Here is a 19003-nt window from a genome sequence, read left to right as displayed (position 1 = left end):
AGGTGAAGGAAAAAACAGATTCGAGACCAGCCATATGTCCTATTCATTCCAGCTGGCTTTTTGTGGGGAAGAGAAGGATTGGGAAACGACAGACTAAGTTGAAAAGTAGTATATATATAAGGAAGAGCGAAAAAAAGGACCAATTCAAAATAGGAATTCACCTACATTTTGATCGGGAGAGAGTCATATTTCAAAAAATAATTTATATCCCTAGTATTGGACCACGATTCGCGCTTAGCGAAAAGCGGGACGTTAAACAAATGTAGCATACAAATAAATTAGATCATCTAAAGTATCATACAACATTCAAATAAACATTCATAACCATGAATAAACTTCTTCTTAACCTATATAACACAAACTAATATCATACTAAAGTGACCCACATGAGAGTTACTTAAATTTGATTAGAAATATGGCATTGGGTTAAGAAGGAGGGGGGTTTTCTTGCAAACAGTGAGCCCACTTTGTTCTTCAACGCTCAGTTCACAGCCACTGGGAAGCTTCCAATCAAACCAATGGAGAAGATTAGCCAATGCGTGTTCAAGTGAAGCAACCCCAAATGACAATCCTAGGCACTTCCTTCTCCCACTCCCAAATGGAATAAACTCATAGTCTTGGCCGTTGTAATCCACTGAATCGTTTTCCATAAACCTTTCTGGAATGAACTCATTTGGACTGTGCCAATATTTGGGGTCCCTTTGAATTTTCCAGACGTTCACAAAAACTCTTGTTTTTGATGGAATATGGTAGCCGTCGATCTCCACATCTGCTGCTGTTTCTCGTGGCACTAGCAGAGGACCTGGCGGGTGGAGCCTTAGAGATTCCTTTATGACACAGTGCATATACTCCATCTTTTGAATATCTTCGGCTTCGATCTTTGATTTCTTTCCTATTATTGTTCTTACTTCCTCTTGGGCTTTCTTCATGGCTGCTGGATTTCTCATCAGCTCTGTCATTGTCCACTCCAGTGCTGCGGCTGTTGGGTCACTTCCTGCAACGAACATGTCCTGCAATCCAAGATCAAAAGTGGGTTCCTCTAAGATTTTCCAAAAGATAGATGAAATTTTTGTCAAACAAAAAAAAAAATAGACAGATGTTCATAGGACAGAGACGAGAAGTTAAGTTGGAAATGGCTCATATTTGAAATATGTCAAAACAAATAAAAGGAGAAAAAAGAACAATTTGCGGGGAGAGATCTTTTGGAGAACGAACCTTAAGCACTTAGCTTTCCAATTCTCTTTGTTGTTATGAAAAAAATATACAACAACTACCGTCTCTCCTAAATTTGCTCCAATAGTTAGTAACTTATTCTACTAGGTCAACTAACAACTCTCCTAAAGTTACTCTTCCGTCATCTAATCAAGACTAATAACGTTACTCTTCGAGTTGGGGATATAGTATACCTTGGTCAGTAAACGTTGGTCACCATCCTTGGATCGGTACAATTGATCTATCGCCAAACTTCATGTTTCTAATGAGCTTCTCATCAAGCTCCTTGAACTTTGTTCGATCTCTGGTCATGTGGTTGTTTGCTCCATTGTCAAGGTACCACTTGTTGGTCTCCACTCGGTCTTCTCCTTTTGTGAGAAGGTTCGCCATAACCTTCTCTTCGTTAAGCATCAACAGGTTGGGCATCTTCTCGGCCAACATCAATGCGGGCTCTTGATCCTACGTGAGTGTGAGGTTTGTCTCCACATCGTGCTTCTCATAACCACAAGTCTCTCCTCATGGACCTTAGAACGACCAACGACCTCCTCAACTGACATTCTTAAGGTAGTCGAATTGCTCGATGGAGGTAACAATCTGCATGAATCTTTTGGGAACAGCTCGAAGGAACTTCTTGACGACGGAGATCTCCTCTACAATGTCGCCTAATGGACGGATGCCGCTGACAATCGTTGTCAACTTCATGGCAAAGTCGTCTATTGGCTCACCGTCCTTCATGTGGATAGCCTCGAACTCACTCTTCAAGGTCTGCACCTTTGCTTCCTTGACGCGGTCCACACCCACATGCATTGTTTGCAGCGTCTTCCACGTTGCCTTTGTCGAGTCCTTCTCTAGCAAGATGAGAAGAATGTCCTCTAGGACTGCTTCGTAGATGGCAGCAAGAGCCATTTTGTCCTTACGCTCCTCAACTTCACCATGTTCGATGGCGTCCCACACGCCTTATGCTTCTAGGTTGACACGCATCTTTATCAACCATGTTGCGTAGTTACTCTTTGTGAGTAATAGGTACTGGAGTATTACACTCCTCTCCTTTTCGTTCTTTATCGTTGTTACTTCTCCTCTGGTGACTATGTATGGTGACGGTATTTGTTTCAGCATCCTTGGAGCTCAGATACCAAGTGTTGGAAATGGCCCTCGATCGAAATATGTCAAAACAAATAAAGGAAGCAAAAAGAACAATGTGAGGGGAGAGAGAGATCTTTTGGAACGAGAAACCTTCCCCATTTAGCATTTCAATCCTCTTTGTTCGGGTGAAAAAAACGTACATCTCATGAGTATTTAGAGTGGAAAAGCACTGACTTGTTTTTAAACTTTCTCCTTGAACTACTAACGATCTTCCTAGCTAAATCAAAAAACATGGTCTACAACCACAAAACTTCGTCCACAATTTGGCAACTACAGCCAATTCTCCCAAAGTTGCTCCATAAGTTAGTAACTTATTCTAATAAGTCTACTAATCATTCATAATGGGACAAAAAAAAAACTTCTGTCCTATGAAAATGCATGTCTTCAAAATGGGACAAAAAAATGTCTTCAAAATGGGACAAAAAAAAGTCTTCTTTGTCTTGTCCTAAACCGTGTATGATAATTAGAGATATCCACGAGGAATGGACGGGAAACTTTTTGCAAATCCATCCACACCTCCGATTACAATGGATATCAATACAAAAATAAATAAAATAAAATAAACTAGTATGATCGTTTTGAGAATTAAATAGACAAGAAACAAACCAGTAACATTCCTTTGAGGTTGTCAGGAGAGAAATGATAGTCAACCACGTCGTCCTCTTCTAGCTGCAACATGATATCCACAAAATCCTTCTTAGATTCATCAGTTCCAACACCATCTCTTATCTTTGCTTTGTGTTCTTCAACCACTTCACTAAAAAATGTATCCAATGTTTTGAAGCAATCTTTCAACTCCTTATTGAACCCTCTAATGGTATCAATCCACCAAAGACAAGGGAAAAAATCAGCTACACAAAACGCCGTGAGTAGCAGAAGAAGCTTTTTGGTTGTGTCTCCAAATCGACTATTCCCATTTTCACCCTCAAATTTCCCTCCCAAAACGCATCTGGACACTATATTGTTCGAGGTTTGAAGGAACAACTGGCTTAGATTCACAGCCTCACCGCCCACACAAGCCTTACCAATCCTGTCCATCAGCACACCAACTTCCTCATCCCTTACATACTGAAAGGAGTCCACTCTTTTGACACTAAAAAGCTCAAGAGCGCACACTTTCCTGGCTTGTCTCCAATACTCACCATATTGAGCAAAGCCAATGTCTTGACATTGGTACAGCAATTCGTATGCGGCAGTGGTTTGGGGCCTGTTGGAGAATTTGATGTCATGGGTCTTCATCACTTCTCTAGCCATTTTTGCTGATGAAACCACAAGGGTATGCTTCTGGCCAAGCTTTAGGAGCATTAGAGGGCCATATTTGTTGGAAAGAGCTGCCATGGATTGGTGTGGCAGGGCACCTAATTGGTGGAGGTTGCCAATGATGGGTAGCCTTGGTGGTGAAGGAGGTAAGTTGGGTTTCTTGCGTTTGAACAGCTTTAGTAGAACTATGAAGAAGAAGAAAAGGCATAGGGAAATAGAGATGGGATTCAGAGCTTGAAATTGTTGCTGGATCATCATTGTGAGATCCATTTTCTCCCTCGCTTGTTTGAGAATTTCTTTCTTTTTCGCCTCCATTTATAGCACTCAACTCGCATATCCAACGTGTCACACTACTCTTAATCAGAAATGCTTCGTTTCAATCCACTTCTTTGGGATCCAGCATCCTTACCGTGGTAAGAAATGTTTTGTTTCAATCCACCTCCTTAAGAGTCAAGTGACCTCCCTGCATACGACCAAGTGTCACACCCCTTAGGGCCAACATCCTCGTTAGCATACCACTTGGTGTCACACTCACTTAAGAGCCAACATACTCACTGACATACCACCTAGTGTCACCATTTGTAACAGCTCAAGTTCGTGAAATTCTTGAAATTGTTGTTGGATCTTAGAATTTCTAAAAAATATCCTAATTTGTTAAATGTTTAAAAAGTTATTATTGAAATTGTAACATATTTTTATTAATTATATTAACTACCACAATTTTGTAACATCTTTTTTCCATCATTTTCGTCCTCATGTGATATCAACAGTCATAATTATCATGTCTTTATAATGTTATTAAATATCACATGGTTAATTATAATACAAGTTTCACTAGTTATGGTAAATGCATATATTAAACTATATTTTAAATTGAATACCCTCCCCCAAAAATATTGTTACCTAAAAATATTTAAATTTTTTTATTAAAAAATAGATAAAATAAAGTTATTTTTAACCAAATTAAAAAAAAATATATAGAGAGAGAGAGAGTAGCTAATAATAATAATAATTGTAGGCCGTTTCAATATTTAAATCTCTTTTATTACACTAATAATAATTAATAATAATAATAATAATAACTCTTCTATAACACTAATAATAATTATTAATAATAATAAAATAAGAGATTTAATTATTGAAAGCAAAGGACTTCCCACCACGATAGTGATGTGAGTAAATCTTGAAATTATTTTTTATTTTATTTTTTTTTATCAAAGAAAATATGATGGCCTATTTTTTCAAAGAAATTTAAAACAGATTTATAAAAGAGGGCTAGAAACAAAATAAAAAAAATTTCTAAACGTTTGTTTCTAAACTTTTCCGTTTGTTTTCTGATACATTATGCCTTTTGTGGGGATAAAATCTTACCCAACAAGAAACATTATGCCTTTTGTGGGGATAAAATCTTACCCAACAAGAAATTTCGCTACCTGAAGACTACTTTTCCAGTACAGTGTCCATACAAGTCCAAATCATTACGCCTTCTGTGGGGATCAAATCTTACCCAACAAGAAATGTCGCCACATTAAGACTGCTATAGTTACAGCCATCGTTCACTGGGGCTTCGGTTCCCGTTACACCTTTTGTGGGAATCAAATCTTACCCAACAAGAAATTTCGCTACCTTAAGACCGCTATAGTTACAGCCACTGTTCACTGGGGCTTCGGTCGTCGGTTCCCGTTACGCCTTTTGTGTGGATCAAATCTTACCCAACAAAAAATTTCGCGACCTTAAGATTGCTATAGTTACAGCCACCATTCACCGAGGATTTCGCCGGCTACCCTGTCGTTAGATCACCAAACTTCCTTGACCTTGTTAACACTGAAGAAGCATCAGCTCCCATAAGAGTTCGGCAGAAATTATTATGCTTGTGAGAGACGGCTAGGATTTATTGTTTTCAAATTTCATTATCCCAAGTTTCAACTCAATTGCACAGTCCCATAATTCAATTCAAGATGAAATTGCAAATATGGTGGTGGAGATAAAAGATACAAGAATATAATTATTTTAATTATATTGATGAACAAATGTGTTGTCTGATTACCAATCCAATACGTTAGTGAAGACAAAAATATACATGAAAATTAATATACACAACCACTCATATAGACAAATTAAGTGTTTTGCTCACAATTTTGTCTACCACGTCCAAATCCATGTTTTTGTTAAACAATTTGCAGATTCGTCCGCCCGTCCGTCCGTCCATCCATCCAATGCGGCTGTACACAAGTTTGCATGAAGTCGAGTGTGAAGAGCCCAAATGCTATGCTAGTCAGTTAATTACGTCCCCCACTAATAAAAACTACAATCTCCTCAAGGGATCCCTTGTAAAGAATGGGTGCCTTAGGGCTTCATGCGCGGTTAGTCTATCGGCAGGTTCGTATCGAAGCAACCCTTGAACAAGATGAATCAATTCACCTGCTGAATGGTCTACATGCTGCATTATCAAGTTCTGCATACATTTGAACAACGATATAATTAGTGTGTTGAAAACGAAAGGCGCCAGCCAGGTCGAAACGCAATTGAAATACAAACCGGTAAACGAGGCAGCTTTTGAACAGCCTTTATACTATCCCTCGAGGTTGCTCCTTCTGGCCAATCTAATCTACCTCTTCTAACGTACTTTTCGGCATGCCGACTATGGATACACGAAAAAGAACAAATTTCAGCATGTTTGGTTCTTCTTTACTGCATAACACACACACCAAGGGCTAAATACTCACTCTACTCTCTTCAGCATCTCATGTGGCAATGGACCGAGCACACGCTCCATCATCGCCAAGTGCTCCAAGTTCTCGTGAGTTTGAAAGAGTGCTTCACCCTGAAAAAGATATTGAATTGAAAACTCAACAAAACCGAACCTTACTCTGCTAAAGTCGTATTACATACAAACAAGACACATACCGAGCACAGTTCAACAAGGATACAGCCAACACTCCATATATCACAAGGAAAACTCCATCCAAGACCTACACAGTTAATAATATGGTCAAGTTCAACGTAAATAAAAACACCCTACTTGGCGCTACCAAAATCAAAATTCCTTACCAAGGATAACCTCTGGTGCTCGATAATGGCGTGTTGAAACGATGTAATTCTGATCTGGACGATCATAAGTGGTGCTACCAAAATCAATCACCTTTATAGCACTTGACTTGGGCACTCTTTTGAAGTTAGAACTATCCCTTGGTGACCGAGACAAATTCTGCTGTGAATGGTCAAAGTAATTAGCAAAGTAGGAACAATCCAAGAAACTATTATAAAACAAGTATAAGTACCTTATAGTCGTGTACTTTCACATAATCTGCAGAGACCAACAGCACGTTCTCAGGCTTCAAGTCAGTATGTACCATTCGTAGGTCATGCATGACTGGATTTCAAGTATCAAAGAAATCATTAGGATACAATACAAAAAATTAGAACGAACTAGACATACGTTTTAAATAAAATTGCTGGAAACATCGTACAACAGATACTAATAACCATTCAACTGGAAGAAATGTGCGGAGTGTTTTGCAATGAAAACAAGACACTACAAAAAAGGAAAATGAAAGGATTAGGTTCAATAAAATACTACACACATGCTACACACTCCAACAGTTGTCTGCCAATGTCACGAACTAGGTCAATGGGAAAGGAGCGATAATTGTTTTTCCGTAGAAAATCGTATAAACTTGGCCCAAGCTTCTCAAACACCTGTTAAAACCATCCAAGTTCACCCAAAAATCTTAATTCCCCATATTTAGTGAATCGGGGAAATTAATCTATGATAAAACAGCCTTATACTTACAATACAGATATGGTTACGATAGTCAAACCAGTTCCGTATTTGAACACAACTGCAAGGAATAAAGCCATTTAACCATAGCCTCAAAGAAAACAAGATCTACAGAGCAAATCATGGCAGTAAGGAAGACTTGGAACAAAAAAGATACTCACCGGTTGCCACCTTTATCATGCTTTTGAAGTTGCTGTAACACTTCAATTTCTATCATAGCTGCATCACGATATTTCCTAATTCCACGCACAATTTTAATAGCAACCATTTCCTTCCTTTCGTTGTCCCAGCATTCTAAAACCTGTCCAAATGTACCTTCACCCATTTTGCTATGTATTTTATCTGGCACAGAAGAAAAATTGTCAGATTAAGATAAAGTAACAACCATAGGAAAAGACATGATAATCTCCAAAAACCTAACTATCCTAAGCAATTCCAAAGTAACGATGATGAGGCAAATTTTGAAAAATGAAAATAAAAGTAAGCGACAATGATGAACATTGTTTAAAATACAGTCTTCAGTTGGAAGCGAAAGTAGAAATTGCAGCCTTCGTTTAAATAAACAAAGGAACTTATTCATCACAAGAGAAGAAAGCTACGATGATAAATTCTGATACAACATAAAAATTCATTTGATCATAGTCAAGTGTATTTACAGCGAGAAGTTAAATTATCTCCAAGCGCAAACATGTAATGCCCATCTTTGTCATCTTCTCGCCAAGGGGGAGAACCATTTCGAGCCACTCCCTTAACAAATAGTGGATCAGAAGAATGATCTGATGGTGCTTTTGAAGATGCAAAGCTTGGCATATTCCCAAAGTCTTGTCCACAACATATTCCTACCTGGGCCTACACACAGTCACCCATTCATATAAAAGTTTGCCCTTCCTAGACCTAATATCCTAACCCACAGCCTTCATTTTCCACAACACATAATAAAATGCAAGATTTTGTTGAATGAATACAGATGAGACGAAATACTCAGAGAGTGATGAATAAAAGGCAGATACATGGCAAATACACACGGAAGATAAGCAAGGAAAGGGAAACACCGAATTTAAACAATTCGTGGAAAGGAAGAGAAATAACAAGGAAAAAGCATACATCACAAGAGAAATATAAGCATCCATCCAAATAAATAAATAAAAATACACTTACCTGATCTGACAAGATAATTCATTCGAGCTTAAAAATAAAATAGAAACTCGTTATCTCAACAGTTCGATAAATCAAGCTCAAGAAAAATAGTCTATACTCATAGAATAATCAGGAATCTCGATGGAAAAAAACGAGAATCAGCGATCAAAAAGAGTAAATCTAAGATAACAAAGAGCAAAGAACGAAAGGCTTTCTTAAGCTACTTTGATCAGAAATGATACCTCGGCGTGTGAAACTAATACATACCTAAAGAAAGAAAAATCCAGCAGATCTAGATCTACAAAACCAAAATCAACCAAAAATAAAATCAGATCTGAAAGAAGGGATCGGAGATTATACCTTAGGGGCCTCAGGGACAACGTCCCAGCCCAAACGAGCCCTCTTTCGGGGCCTCCGATCAAGATGCGTGTGAGGAAACTCAATCATGCGCTCCATCTCCATGATCTCGCAGAAAAAAGCAGAATCTCGAATTGAAGAAGATGATCGAAGAACCAGAGAATTGGAGGATTCGGAAAGAAGGAGATGAGAAGAAATATTCTTCCGCAGAAGGAAATTTGTGGAATAGAACAGAAAAGCACCCCTAATTTTAACCTAACGACGAAGCATGAGGGAGATGGGAGAGATCTAACCGTCCACGTTGCGATGGACCAACCGTTGATTTCGAGGGAATCTCTTTTCCAAACTCGGTCAATGATTTTATTAACCAATCCAGGTTAAATCTAACCATGGTTCGGTTGGCTTTTCTTATTTATCTTAAAATATAAACTAAATTATGAATTTAATTTTTATAATTTCAATAAATTAATAACTTAATCAAATTTAAAGGTTATAATGTCTACAAATCATTTATAAAATTTCATTAAACTATAAAAAAAAAAAATTTTAATATTTAAAATTATCAAAAATAAGTAAATTTTAAATATTTCCAAATTATAAAATCAAATTTATGACATAAAAATTAAATTTTAAAATAAATTAAATTATTATGTGGGCCTAGAATATATTATATATTGGGCCTTAAATGGGCTGATATCTCTTTCATGGGCTTAGAACTGTCTAAAAAAAATCTCGAATGTTCATTGGATTGATTCACCCATAAATGACTTTAAATCAACCATTAAACACAATTATCGACTTATTTAGATCGATTTTCTAAGCGTTTAAAAAAATTTAAGTTCTCGTGCATGTTTTAGAGCTCCTTGTAAATTTTGAGTAGATCGAGAGCTCCTCTCACTTGTCCTCGATTAGACTCGTTAGTTTGATCGACTTTAACTTGTTCTTATCGTGTCGTTTGTCTAAGACTTTGTCATCTCAGTGCGATGATAGAGTTGCCTTGCAGCAAAAATAGGTGTTCGTTGACTCAAATTGCTTATGGTAAGCCTTTGACACTAGGTGTTGGCTTGTTTCGACCTGGTGTGTGAGATCCCACACTGGTTAGAGAGGGGAACCAAGTATTCCTTATAAGGGTGTAGAAACATATTCTTAGTAGACGCGTTTTAAAATCTCGAGGGAAGCCCTGGAAAGAAAAGACTGTTATTGTCAAAATCCGAACATGGTAACGCATTTACTTTCACATGACAACAATAAAATATATGGGTGTGGCGCTTCATACTCCAATATTAAAGTTAGCCCATGACAAAAGTTTTGGATTTCGGAATAGTTTTTGAGTTAGTTAGACTTACATTCTCGTAATGGAAGAACGGTGTTATGTACCTCTCAATTAGGGTTTCGTTGATTCTTCTCAGGGTTAAGGATCACATGGGTCGATGGATGCAAGTCGTGGGTCTTACAGGAGGCCAATCAGGGAACTCGTCTTTCGATCCAAATTTAGCCCATGACAAAAGATCTACATTCTCGTAATGGAAGAACGGTGTTATGTACCTCTCAATTAGGGTTTTGTTGATTCTTCTCAGGGTTAAGGATCACATGGGTCGATGGATGCAAGTCGTGGGTCTTACAAGAGGTCAATCAGGGAACTCGACTTTTGATCCAAATTTATATTCTTTCTTTGAAATTGTGACCCGTCTTTCTCCCCGTTTAGTCTATTTTACTCTCTCTCTTGCTCGATTTTTTAGCCTAATTTAGTGTTTATTTTTGTTTGTGGTTTAGTTTCTCCCATAAAAAGAAACATTATTCAAATCAAATCATTTGATTGAACTCAAATCATTCATGTCACAAGGACAAGAAATTTCAACTATAATTTTAATCTTATTCCAAGATCGCTCCAAATCCAATCAAATCACTTATCCATGTCACTACTTTGGTATAAGATATTTTTGTTCTTTCTTTACAAAATATCGTTTTGCCATACTAACGGTTATTTGGGTTGAAAATTTTGAAACTAAAAAATATCAGAATCTAACTCAACCTAGCTCTCGAACACTTTCGTGTACAACATCTCGACCTTATAGTTAGAGATGTCCATTTTACAAGCCTCGAACGGGGAGAGAATTCCCTGTTTAGACGCAAAATAGGAGAATGAATGGAAAACATTTTTTCCCGTTAGATAAATGGGATCGGAGACGGGATTATTCCCCCACAAGTTTATTATTCCGAGAACCTTATCCCCACAAGTTTCACTCATGAAATTCACACTTCGGGCGCCGTCCCCACCTCACTCCATGGGCATCTCTACTTATATCAACATAAAAATAAATAAATAAATAAATTTGAAAGAAAAAAAAAGTGAGAAAAATGTAGGAAGATTTTATTTACGGAAAACGACACCGTTTGGCTCAACTATACAAGATATTTAAACCGCACACGGCAGTCCATATGATGAGGAGATTTATTGAGTTAGGTGGAATAAGAAACGCCAGGTGGACAGAAGAAAATGGTTGTTTAAGGAATCCAAATTCTGATGAATCATTAATGTTGTCCACCTCCACGGCTGTCGAAAACCCTAATTTGGTCGTGAAAGCAACCGCGATATTTTGTTTGATGGCAATTTGGGCGACTGCCATTTTTGCGGTTGTCTTTGCTTCCATGCTTGATTTCCCAACTTTAATCATTGGGAGAGACCATAAATATCTCGACCCTATTCAAAAATGTCTTGACGTCTTTTTTTTTATTTATCTATTCGAACATAGCTCATTGAATAAGATATTGATCATCGTATGTAAGGTACGAGAGGAATGTTGTGGCATTAACCGTTAACAATATGTATTTGTTATTTTTAATGAACCGTTAACAAGGTCAGATATCGGTCGGTGTACCAGCAAAGACGCTGGGCCCTAGGCCCTAAGGGGTGGATTGGATCAGTGTACCAGTAAAGACGCTGCTCTAAGGGTGGATTGTGAGATCCCACCTTCATTTGAGAGGAGAAGGAAGTAGCTGGCTTGATCTGTTACAAATGGTATCAAAACCAGGGCCTAGTGAGGGTTCCTGGTGAGGGCTAACCACAAACCAACCCGGGCCTAGTGAGGGCTCCTGGTGAGGGCTAACCACAAACAAGTGAGGGCTAACCACAAACCAGGGCCTAGTGAGGGCGCCTGGTGAGGGCGCCTGGTGAGGGCTTAAGGTGTTACACTGGGTTTCTGCATACCGATGCAGCAAGAAAAGTTTTGGACTAGTTGAACTTACCCACGGGAAGAAAATACTCTTCAATAGGGACTTACCCACGGGAAGAAAATACGCTAAAATTAGGGTTTTGTCAATTGGCTAGGGATATGACAAAAGATGATCGAAATGCACTAGATCAAAGGCAGGTTGGGCGTGTGCTCCATAAGAGAGTGATCAAGAAAGTTGCACTTTAACCCATTGGGTTTCCGTGGACCGAATCTTCTACACTGAATTATGATCTACTAGTGATTCTTAGAGATGAACGGTTTTTAGTTCGAAAGAAAAGAAAGAATTTGAATATTTCTAAGCAAGAGAATAAATATTTCTAAGATTTGCATATTGAGAAAGAGATATAAACCTTACACCCTTTTTAATCTCTAATAAGTAAAAGCCAATTCTTACTATGAATTCAAGCCTTATATTATAATCCCATCTACTCCAGAAGAAAGAAAGAAAAAATCAAATAAAAAAATTTTACAATCTCACATCTTTCACCACCCCAATCCCAGAGAACCACATCACCATCATCTGTACCGTCGAACCGTCTGTAATCTAAAGCTCCCAATCCCACAGTGATTAGCGAGCGCCTTGCCGTCCTCCATATCCGACACCTTCTTACTCGTCAATGAGAGGGACGACATCGCTTTTGCCGAAACCACTTTTCGGACAAGCATCTTCCACTGTGCGTCGTCCTTGCGCTTCATCTTCTCTGTATCGTCGGGCGGCGACCTGAATTTCCGGCAGAGAGGGACTTTGCAGCAGTCGGAGTGGTCGCAGATGGAGGAGTGGAGCTTGAGGAGCTGCCACATGCGCTTGCAGCGCCCGCATCCTTGGCCGTTGGTTCGCTTCTTACACGTCGCGAAGTGTTTGATCAGAAGCTGAAGACCGTGACATGTGGAGTAATGTGCACACGGTTCTCTCTCCTTCTTCGGCTCCACGTTGTAAGGTCCTACTATGGTGCAGCCTTCTGAACATATGTGTTCTAAACACTCCATTGCTTCGTGTAGCTGTAGATATAGCTTCCTCTCTTTTCTTATCCGCCTGTTTCTCTGTTTCCTCTGCATTTTTTTACTTTAATTTCAGCATTCACAATTGAGAAGAAGATTCTAATTCAAGAACAATTAATTGCATCTATCATAAGTGTTTAAAAACTGATTTCAGCATTTCAAATGCAATTTTAATTTTAGCATTCACAATTGAGAAAAAAATTCTAATTCAAGAACAATTAATTGCTTCTATCATAAGTATTTAAAAACTAATTTCAGCATTTGAAATGGCGTTTACCGATTCAGTTTCTTCGATGAACTGGAGAATATCAAGCTCAAGCCAAGGATCATGATCTTGAATGAATCTCCATCCCTCAGTTTTCTCAACGAATTTAAAATGATCAGCCACGAATTTCATACACTTCAGGTAAAGATCAGACGCGTTGCAGAGCCTAGCGAGTTGCAGAACGTCCACAACGCTCTCGATCGTAAGCCGTTGAGCGATATCTTTCGTACACATCGCTTTCAATTGCGGCACCATGTAAACATGCGACAGAGCCAGCAGATGAATTCCGTGCTTCTCTAGATGCTCCGTCGCGCATCTTCAATGAACAATTTCATTTCATCAGAAATTCAGAAATTCAAACCAAAATCAAAATCGAAATCGAAATCGATACCAAAATGTGAAAGAGAGACGGATCTAAACCTAGAACTGTAAAGGAACCGAACAAACGAAACGACGGCATCCGACGGAACTCCAAGGATAGAAATCACTTTCTCAGCGTTCCGTTTCTTCCGCGGCCGATCGATTACATGCTCGAGAACCGGCGAAATCGAAGCCTTCAACGAAACAAAATCTCAGAAATCTCAATATTATCAAAATGTACAACAACAAAAATCAAGTACTAGATCTGATGATTTACCAGGATTCCAGAGTGCGCCGGGATTCGGAGTCCGCCAGATGCGAGTATTTGGACGTCAGGTTCAGGAAGCTCCCTGAATATAGACGTCGGAATAGGATGAACGGCCGCAGAGGCGGCGGAGGCCGGGAGAGTGCAGTAGAGGTCGTCGGGGAGGGCAGTGGGAGGGACAGAGGTGGCGAGAGGAGTAGATTCCATCTTCCTAAGGGGGGGAGCGATGGGCACGTTTCTCGGCTCTAACCAAAACCGAATAAACCCATATTTATAGACATTTCCTTTCTCCCGTATTTACTATTTCCATTTTCATCCCTTTTAAAATTAAAATATAATAATTCGGATATTAAAAATTAAAGATTAAAAATATAAATGTAAAAGAAAAATTCACCATATGACGTGGAAAGTGGATTTAGTCTGTGTGTTCCGATCCGACGAGGATTTGTCGGACAGTTCGGACTGATCTTATCCACGAACGCGAAATCTATTTTGCCACGTAGATATCCCAAGTTGATCGTCTAACAATATCCTACACAGCAGCGGTCTATAATCGCTCTTTCAATGCCAGCCGAACACGTGTCTAACACGTCAAACCATGACACGTATTTACGCTGTTTCTTATATTATCCAAATTCAATTTATTATTTCCAATTTTATTAAATGAATTAGCACCAGAACTGTCTCTATCGCTACATCATTTTTATACATTTTTAAATATAATTTCAACTAAAAAAATATAAAACATTGTAATAATAAATTTTCGTATATATATAATTTTTCGCATGAAAATTTAAATTTAAATATTACACCAATTTGGAGAGGGGAACAGAGCATTTCTTGTGGAAACCTAGATGCTTTTTAAGACCTAGAGAGGAAACCCGAAAGAGAAAGCCTAAAGAGAACAATATTTGTTAACGATAAGCTACTAGATGCGTTTTAAAACCAAGAGGAGAAGCTTGAAAGAAAAGACCTAAAGAGGACAATATTTGCTCACGATGAGCTACTAAACGCGTTTTAAAGCCTAGAGGAGAAGCTCGAAAGAAAAAGCCTAAAGAAGACAATATTTGCTAACGATGAGCTACAAGACGCGTTTTAAAGCCTAGAGGAAAAGCTCGAAAGAAAATACCTAAATAGGACAATATTTGCTCACGATGAGCTACTAAACACGTTTTTAAGCCTAGAGGAGAAGCTCAAAAGAAAAAGCCCAAAGCAGACAATATTTGCTAACGATGAGCTACTAGACGCGTTTTAAAGTCTAGAGGAGAAGCTCGAAAGAAAAAGCCAAAAAAGGACAATATTTGCTAACGATAGCTACTAGACGTGTTTTAAAGTCTAAAGGAGAAGCTCGAAAGAAAAAACCCAAAGATGACAATATTTGCTAATGATGAGCTATCATACGTGTTTTAAAACCTAGAGAAGAAGCGGGAAAGAAAAAGCCCAAAAAAGGCAATATTTGCTAACGATGAGCTACTAGACGCGTTTTAAAGCCTAGAGGAGAACCTCGAAAGAAAAAACCCAAAGAGGACAATATTTGTTAACGATTAGCTACTAGACGCGTTTTAAAGCCTAGAGGAGAACCTCGAAAGAAAAAACTCAAAGAGGACAATATTTGTTAACGATGAGCTACCAGACGCGTTTTAAAACCTAGAGGAGAACCTCGAAAGAAAAAACCAAAAGAGGACAATATTTGTTAACGATGAGTTGCCAGACGCGTTTTAAAACCTAGAGGAGAAGCGGGAAAGAAAAAGCTCAAAAAGGACAATATTTGCTAACGCTAAGCTACTAGACGCGTTTTAAAAACTACAGAAGAAGTTCAATAGAAGAAGTTCAATAGAAAAAGTCTAAAAAAAACAATATAAGTCAGCAATGAGTTTGAACGAGTTTGAACGGTCACAGAAATCCCTCTAATTTAATGGCATTAATTTAATTAAATGAACCTATATAATTAGTTTGGTTTAGAGTTTATAAATAATAAATATCAGCACAATTCTTCTATTTTAGTTTCCAAATTATAATTAAAATACAATTATTGAAGGAGTTGAAATTAAAAAATATACATACCATATAGTCTATCCGTACAGACAAATTTAAATGATTGAAAGATATTTTTTAATATATCTTATCATATAGATGAATTGAATGATAGGGTACCAAGATATTTCACTTCTAGATAAGAGAAACGTTATTTATATTTTCATAATATAATTTTTTTACATTTTAAAAATAAATCTTAAAAATATAATTATTTTTAAATATTTTAAAAAGTTTAAAGGGTATTAATGAAATTTTTGAAAATTTGTGGTATTTTTTAATATTTTTAAAGCGGTAGGGTAGTTATTAAAAAAATATTAATTTAACGAATTAGGTTTTTTTTTTTTTTTTTTTTTTAATTTTCAAATTTAAATAATTTAATAAATTAGGCATCTTTATTTCATTTTCAAATTTAAATATTTTATATCATTTAATATTACTAAGATACAATAAGTTTATCCTAACTAACTCAAACACGAGACGTGTGCAAAAATCACACTCGTGTGGGAGTTTTTCTTATTTTACGAGTCATATTCTCTTCCCACTAAAGAAAATTATCTTTAATGTTACGTGAATGTTAGATATGGCAATACGATAAAAAAGTCATACTTCTCGTCTCGGCCTCGACATGAAGCCGAGGCTGAGGAGCCCACCTCATCCCGAGGGGAGTTCATTTCTCACGTCTCCAACTTATGTCATCTATAGTTATCCTAATTACCGTGTAGGAATTCAAATGGAAGAATACACGACTCCTTGGGGTCCCAAATGAGAAAAATAATTGGCTAGGGGCAATGAAAGGTGGAGGTGATTGCATTCTATATTTCTTCATCATTACTCATATAGGCTTGACGATCTGTCTCGAGGAAAATTAGTAAACTTCTATATCGATATGCTTAATTCATGCAAGTTGAAGGTGAGATCCCACGTCGATTTGAGAGAGGAATGTGTGTCAATGAGGATGTTGGACTCCCGAACAAAGGGTGGATTGTGAGATCCCACGTCGATTAGAGAGAGGAACGAGTGTTAGTGAGAACGTTGGACCCCCAAACGGGAGGTGGATTGTGAGATCCCACATCGATTAGAGAGAGGAACATGTGTCAACGAGGACATTGGACTCCCGAACAGAGGGTGGATTGTGAGATCCCATATCGATTAGAGAGAGGAACGAGTGTCAGTGAGAACATTGGGCCCCCAAACGGGAGGTGGATTGTGAGATCCCACGTCGATAGAGAGAGGAACGAGTGTCAGTGAGGATATTGTGCCCTGAAGGGATTAGATTGTGAGATATCACATCGAGTTGAAAGATTGGATATCATTCTACCTAAGCCCAATGGGCCTGTTTGAAAGATTAAAAGAACAGGCCCATAACCCTAGCATGCAAGCATTGGACATCCTTCTACCTAAGCCCAATGGGCCTGTTTGAAAGATTAAAAGAACAGGCCCATAACCCTAGCATGCAAGCATTGGATATCCTTCTATCTAAGCCCAATGGGCCTCTTTGAAAGATTAAAGACAGGCCCATAACCCATGAATATGAACACCAAATCTTAATCGGCCCATTTTCTTTTACAAATGGATTATTTCCGAACCAATATTCCATAAATGTCCAACCTCAATTAAATTTACGTACTTAACAACATTAATCGCATCCAATGTATATATAAAGAATATGTTATTTAATATATCTATTAATTAAATAATATTTAATTTTAAAATTTTTAAAAATCATGTTACATTATATTATATTATATTATATATATATATATATCAACAACTAGATCCCCTTGATCTTTGCTGGATGTGCTTGACGGACCTCCATAATACGCTCACTTGGGGACTGATTACTCCAACTTTTCCAAGAGTCTCCGCTAGTTGAACCTTGTCCAATAGACTCCCTGTTTGGCTCATCCCCTTCGTCACCTCTTTTATCGGGATACTATTACCTAGGTTTGTAACGTTTGAATGGATGGCGGAGCGTAGGTGGCAAGCAGTTATATGGATATGGTGCTTTACCCGTAGACGCTTCTCCAGCTCTTGCAAGAATTGTACGGGAGTAGTTCTCCGAGGAAAATCTGATTTGGGCATCGAGATTTCTTCAATTATTTACGATCATCGTTTTAAGTTGCCCCACATTTTGTTGAAATTACAAAACTTACCCAAATTTATTGAACACAAAGGGAATCTTAGCTAATTTGTTTGTGCAAATTCTACCTTTTTTTTTTAGCAAAGTCGTTACCTAACAACCAACGAAAAAAACAACCTACGAAGAAATTAACTAACTACCATCCCAAAAGTTAAAGAAATATGATAGAAGTTAGTCACCAACTTACCTCTCCTTCTCTTTCTTGTTCATATTTTCAATATTTCTTTTTGAAGATATATGCCCTAACATGGCCATTCGAGAACTATAGTAATCCTTATAATGGTCACTCGAGAGAGCATTGAAGGCTGATGACATCTCTGGACTTAGAATGATATCACAATATATGGGTCGTGTTATTGAGAATCAAGATGATGAGACGAGATGCACCACTTAAGTTGAAAGATGTTGACCTAGAACAGAGGCAAGTCAGCTAGAGCTACAACGACGACGTGTATGACCGAGCAAGCTCAGTTTTCCACTTATCTCGAGATATTATACAAGTCAACCTAACGTAGATACCTCGTTCAAACGGTCAAAAGTTTAAATTTTCTCATACCCAGATGATATGAGAATAATCGTTGTATATACACGTTGTTCATAAGAAGAACCGAGACCTGTATTTGATTTTCATTAGCTATTGATATTGGAGTACACGAACAATAATTAACCTAATTTATTCATGAACCTAAGTATTGAAAAGTGAAGGAATTATTGGTTTAGATGAAACGTTAAGGTCAAAAGAGTGGGGACAAACCCAAAAATGCACATGGAGCTTCAACTTTGGCTTTGTGAACGTCTAATCTAAATGGTCTTA

General features: G+C 37.8%; 3 protein-coding genes across 6 annotated transcripts; all 3 read right to left on the bottom strand.

Annotated features, from left to right (window-relative positions):
- Window positions 1–187: 187 nt before the first annotated feature.
- On the bottom strand, window positions 188–4213 carry LOC111802484 (phenylacetaldehyde oxime monooxygenase CYP71AN24-like). The gene is made up of 2 exons (XM_023686873.2): window positions 2962–4213; window positions 188–1010 (listed from the first exon to the last, which is right to left on the bottom strand). Exons 1-2 carry the CDS (start codon window positions 3928–3930, stop codon window positions 408–410), a joined length of 1572 nt encoding a protein of 523 aa, XP_023542641.2. The 5' UTR covers window positions 3931–4213; the 3' UTR covers window positions 188–407.
- A 1394-nt stretch (window positions 4214–5607) lies between these two features.
- LOC111802510 (serine/threonine-protein kinase AFC2) lies at window positions 5608–9118 on the bottom strand. Of its 4 annotated transcripts, none has more exons than XM_023686907.2 (11): window positions 8894–9117; window positions 8053–8245; window positions 7558–7738; window positions 7409–7457; window positions 7200–7314; window positions 6897–6988; window positions 6667–6826; window positions 6523–6587; window positions 6342–6439; window positions 6154–6256; window positions 5608–6070 (listed from the first exon to the last, which is right to left on the bottom strand). In XM_023686907.2, exons 1-11 carry the CDS (start codon window positions 8993–8995, stop codon window positions 5921–5923), a joined length of 1308 nt encoding a protein of 435 aa, XP_023542675.1. In that variant the 5' UTR covers window positions 8996–9117; the 3' UTR covers window positions 5608–5920. The 4 variants fall into 4 exon arrangements, with proteins under 4 accessions (XP_023542675.1, XP_023542676.1, XP_086983254.1 ...); XM_023686908.2 differs by having other exon boundaries at window positions 6667–6823; XM_087127128.1 differs by lacking the exon at window positions 8053–8245 and having other exon boundaries at window positions 8894–9101.
- Window positions 9119–12431: 3313 nt separating this feature from the next.
- Window positions 12432–14270, bottom strand: LOC111802525 (BTB/POZ and TAZ domain-containing protein 1). Its single transcript, XM_023686929.2, has 4 exons — window positions 14025–14270; window positions 13808–13941; window positions 13400–13703; window positions 12432–13173 (listed from the first exon to the last, which is right to left on the bottom strand). Exons 1-4 carry the CDS (start codon window positions 14217–14219, stop codon window positions 12640–12642), a joined length of 1167 nt encoding a protein of 388 aa, XP_023542697.2. The 5' UTR covers window positions 14220–14270; the 3' UTR covers window positions 12432–12639.
- Window positions 14271–19003: the final 4733 nt, after the last annotated feature.

This window comes from Cucurbita pepo, chromosome 9 (assembly GCF_057944985.1).
Source record: "Cucurbita pepo subsp. pepo isolate OVF chromosome 9, ASM5794498v1, whole genome shotgun sequence".
Lineage (NCBI taxonomy): Eukaryota > Viridiplantae > Streptophyta > Magnoliopsida > Cucurbitales > Cucurbitaceae > Cucurbita > Cucurbita pepo.
This window is presented reverse-complemented; position numbering and strand designations above follow the sequence as displayed.

Excerpts from the sequence above, each read along its gene's own strand:
- LOC111802510 (XM_023686907.2), bottom strand. The coding sequence starts at position 8,995 with ATGGAGATGGAGCGCATGATTGAGTTTCCTCACACGCATCTTGATCGG. Across the intron at positions 6,989-7,199 it reads ACTGTTGGAGTGTGTAGCAT|TCATGCATGACCTACGAATG; the intron begins GTGTGTAGTATT and ends CTTGAAATCCAG. Across the intron at positions 6,588-6,666 it reads AGCACCAGAGGTTATCCTTG|GTCTTGGATGGAGTTTTCCT; the intron begins GTAAGGAATTTT and ends TTAACTGTGTAG.
- LOC111802525 (XM_023686929.2), bottom strand. The coding sequence starts at position 14,219 with ATGGAATCTACTCCTCTCGCCACCTCTGTCCCTCCCACTGCCCTCCCC. Across the intron at positions 13,942-14,024 it reads CGGCGCACTCTGGAATCCTG|GCTTCGATTTCGCCGGTTCT; the intron begins GTAAATCATCAG and ends GTTTCGTTGAAG. Across the intron at positions 13,704-13,807 it reads CGGTTCCTTTACAGTTCTAG|ATGCGCGACGGAGCATCTAG; the intron begins GTTTAGATCCGT and ends TGTTCATTGAAG.
- LOC111802484 (XM_023686873.2), bottom strand. The coding sequence starts at position 3,930 with ATGGAGGCGAAAAAGAAAGAAATTCTCAAACAAGCGAGGGAGAAAATG. Across the intron at positions 1,011-2,961 it reads ACCTCAAAGGAATGTTACTG|GACATGTTCGTTGCAGGAAG; the intron begins GTTTGTTTCTTG and ends CTTGGATTGCAG.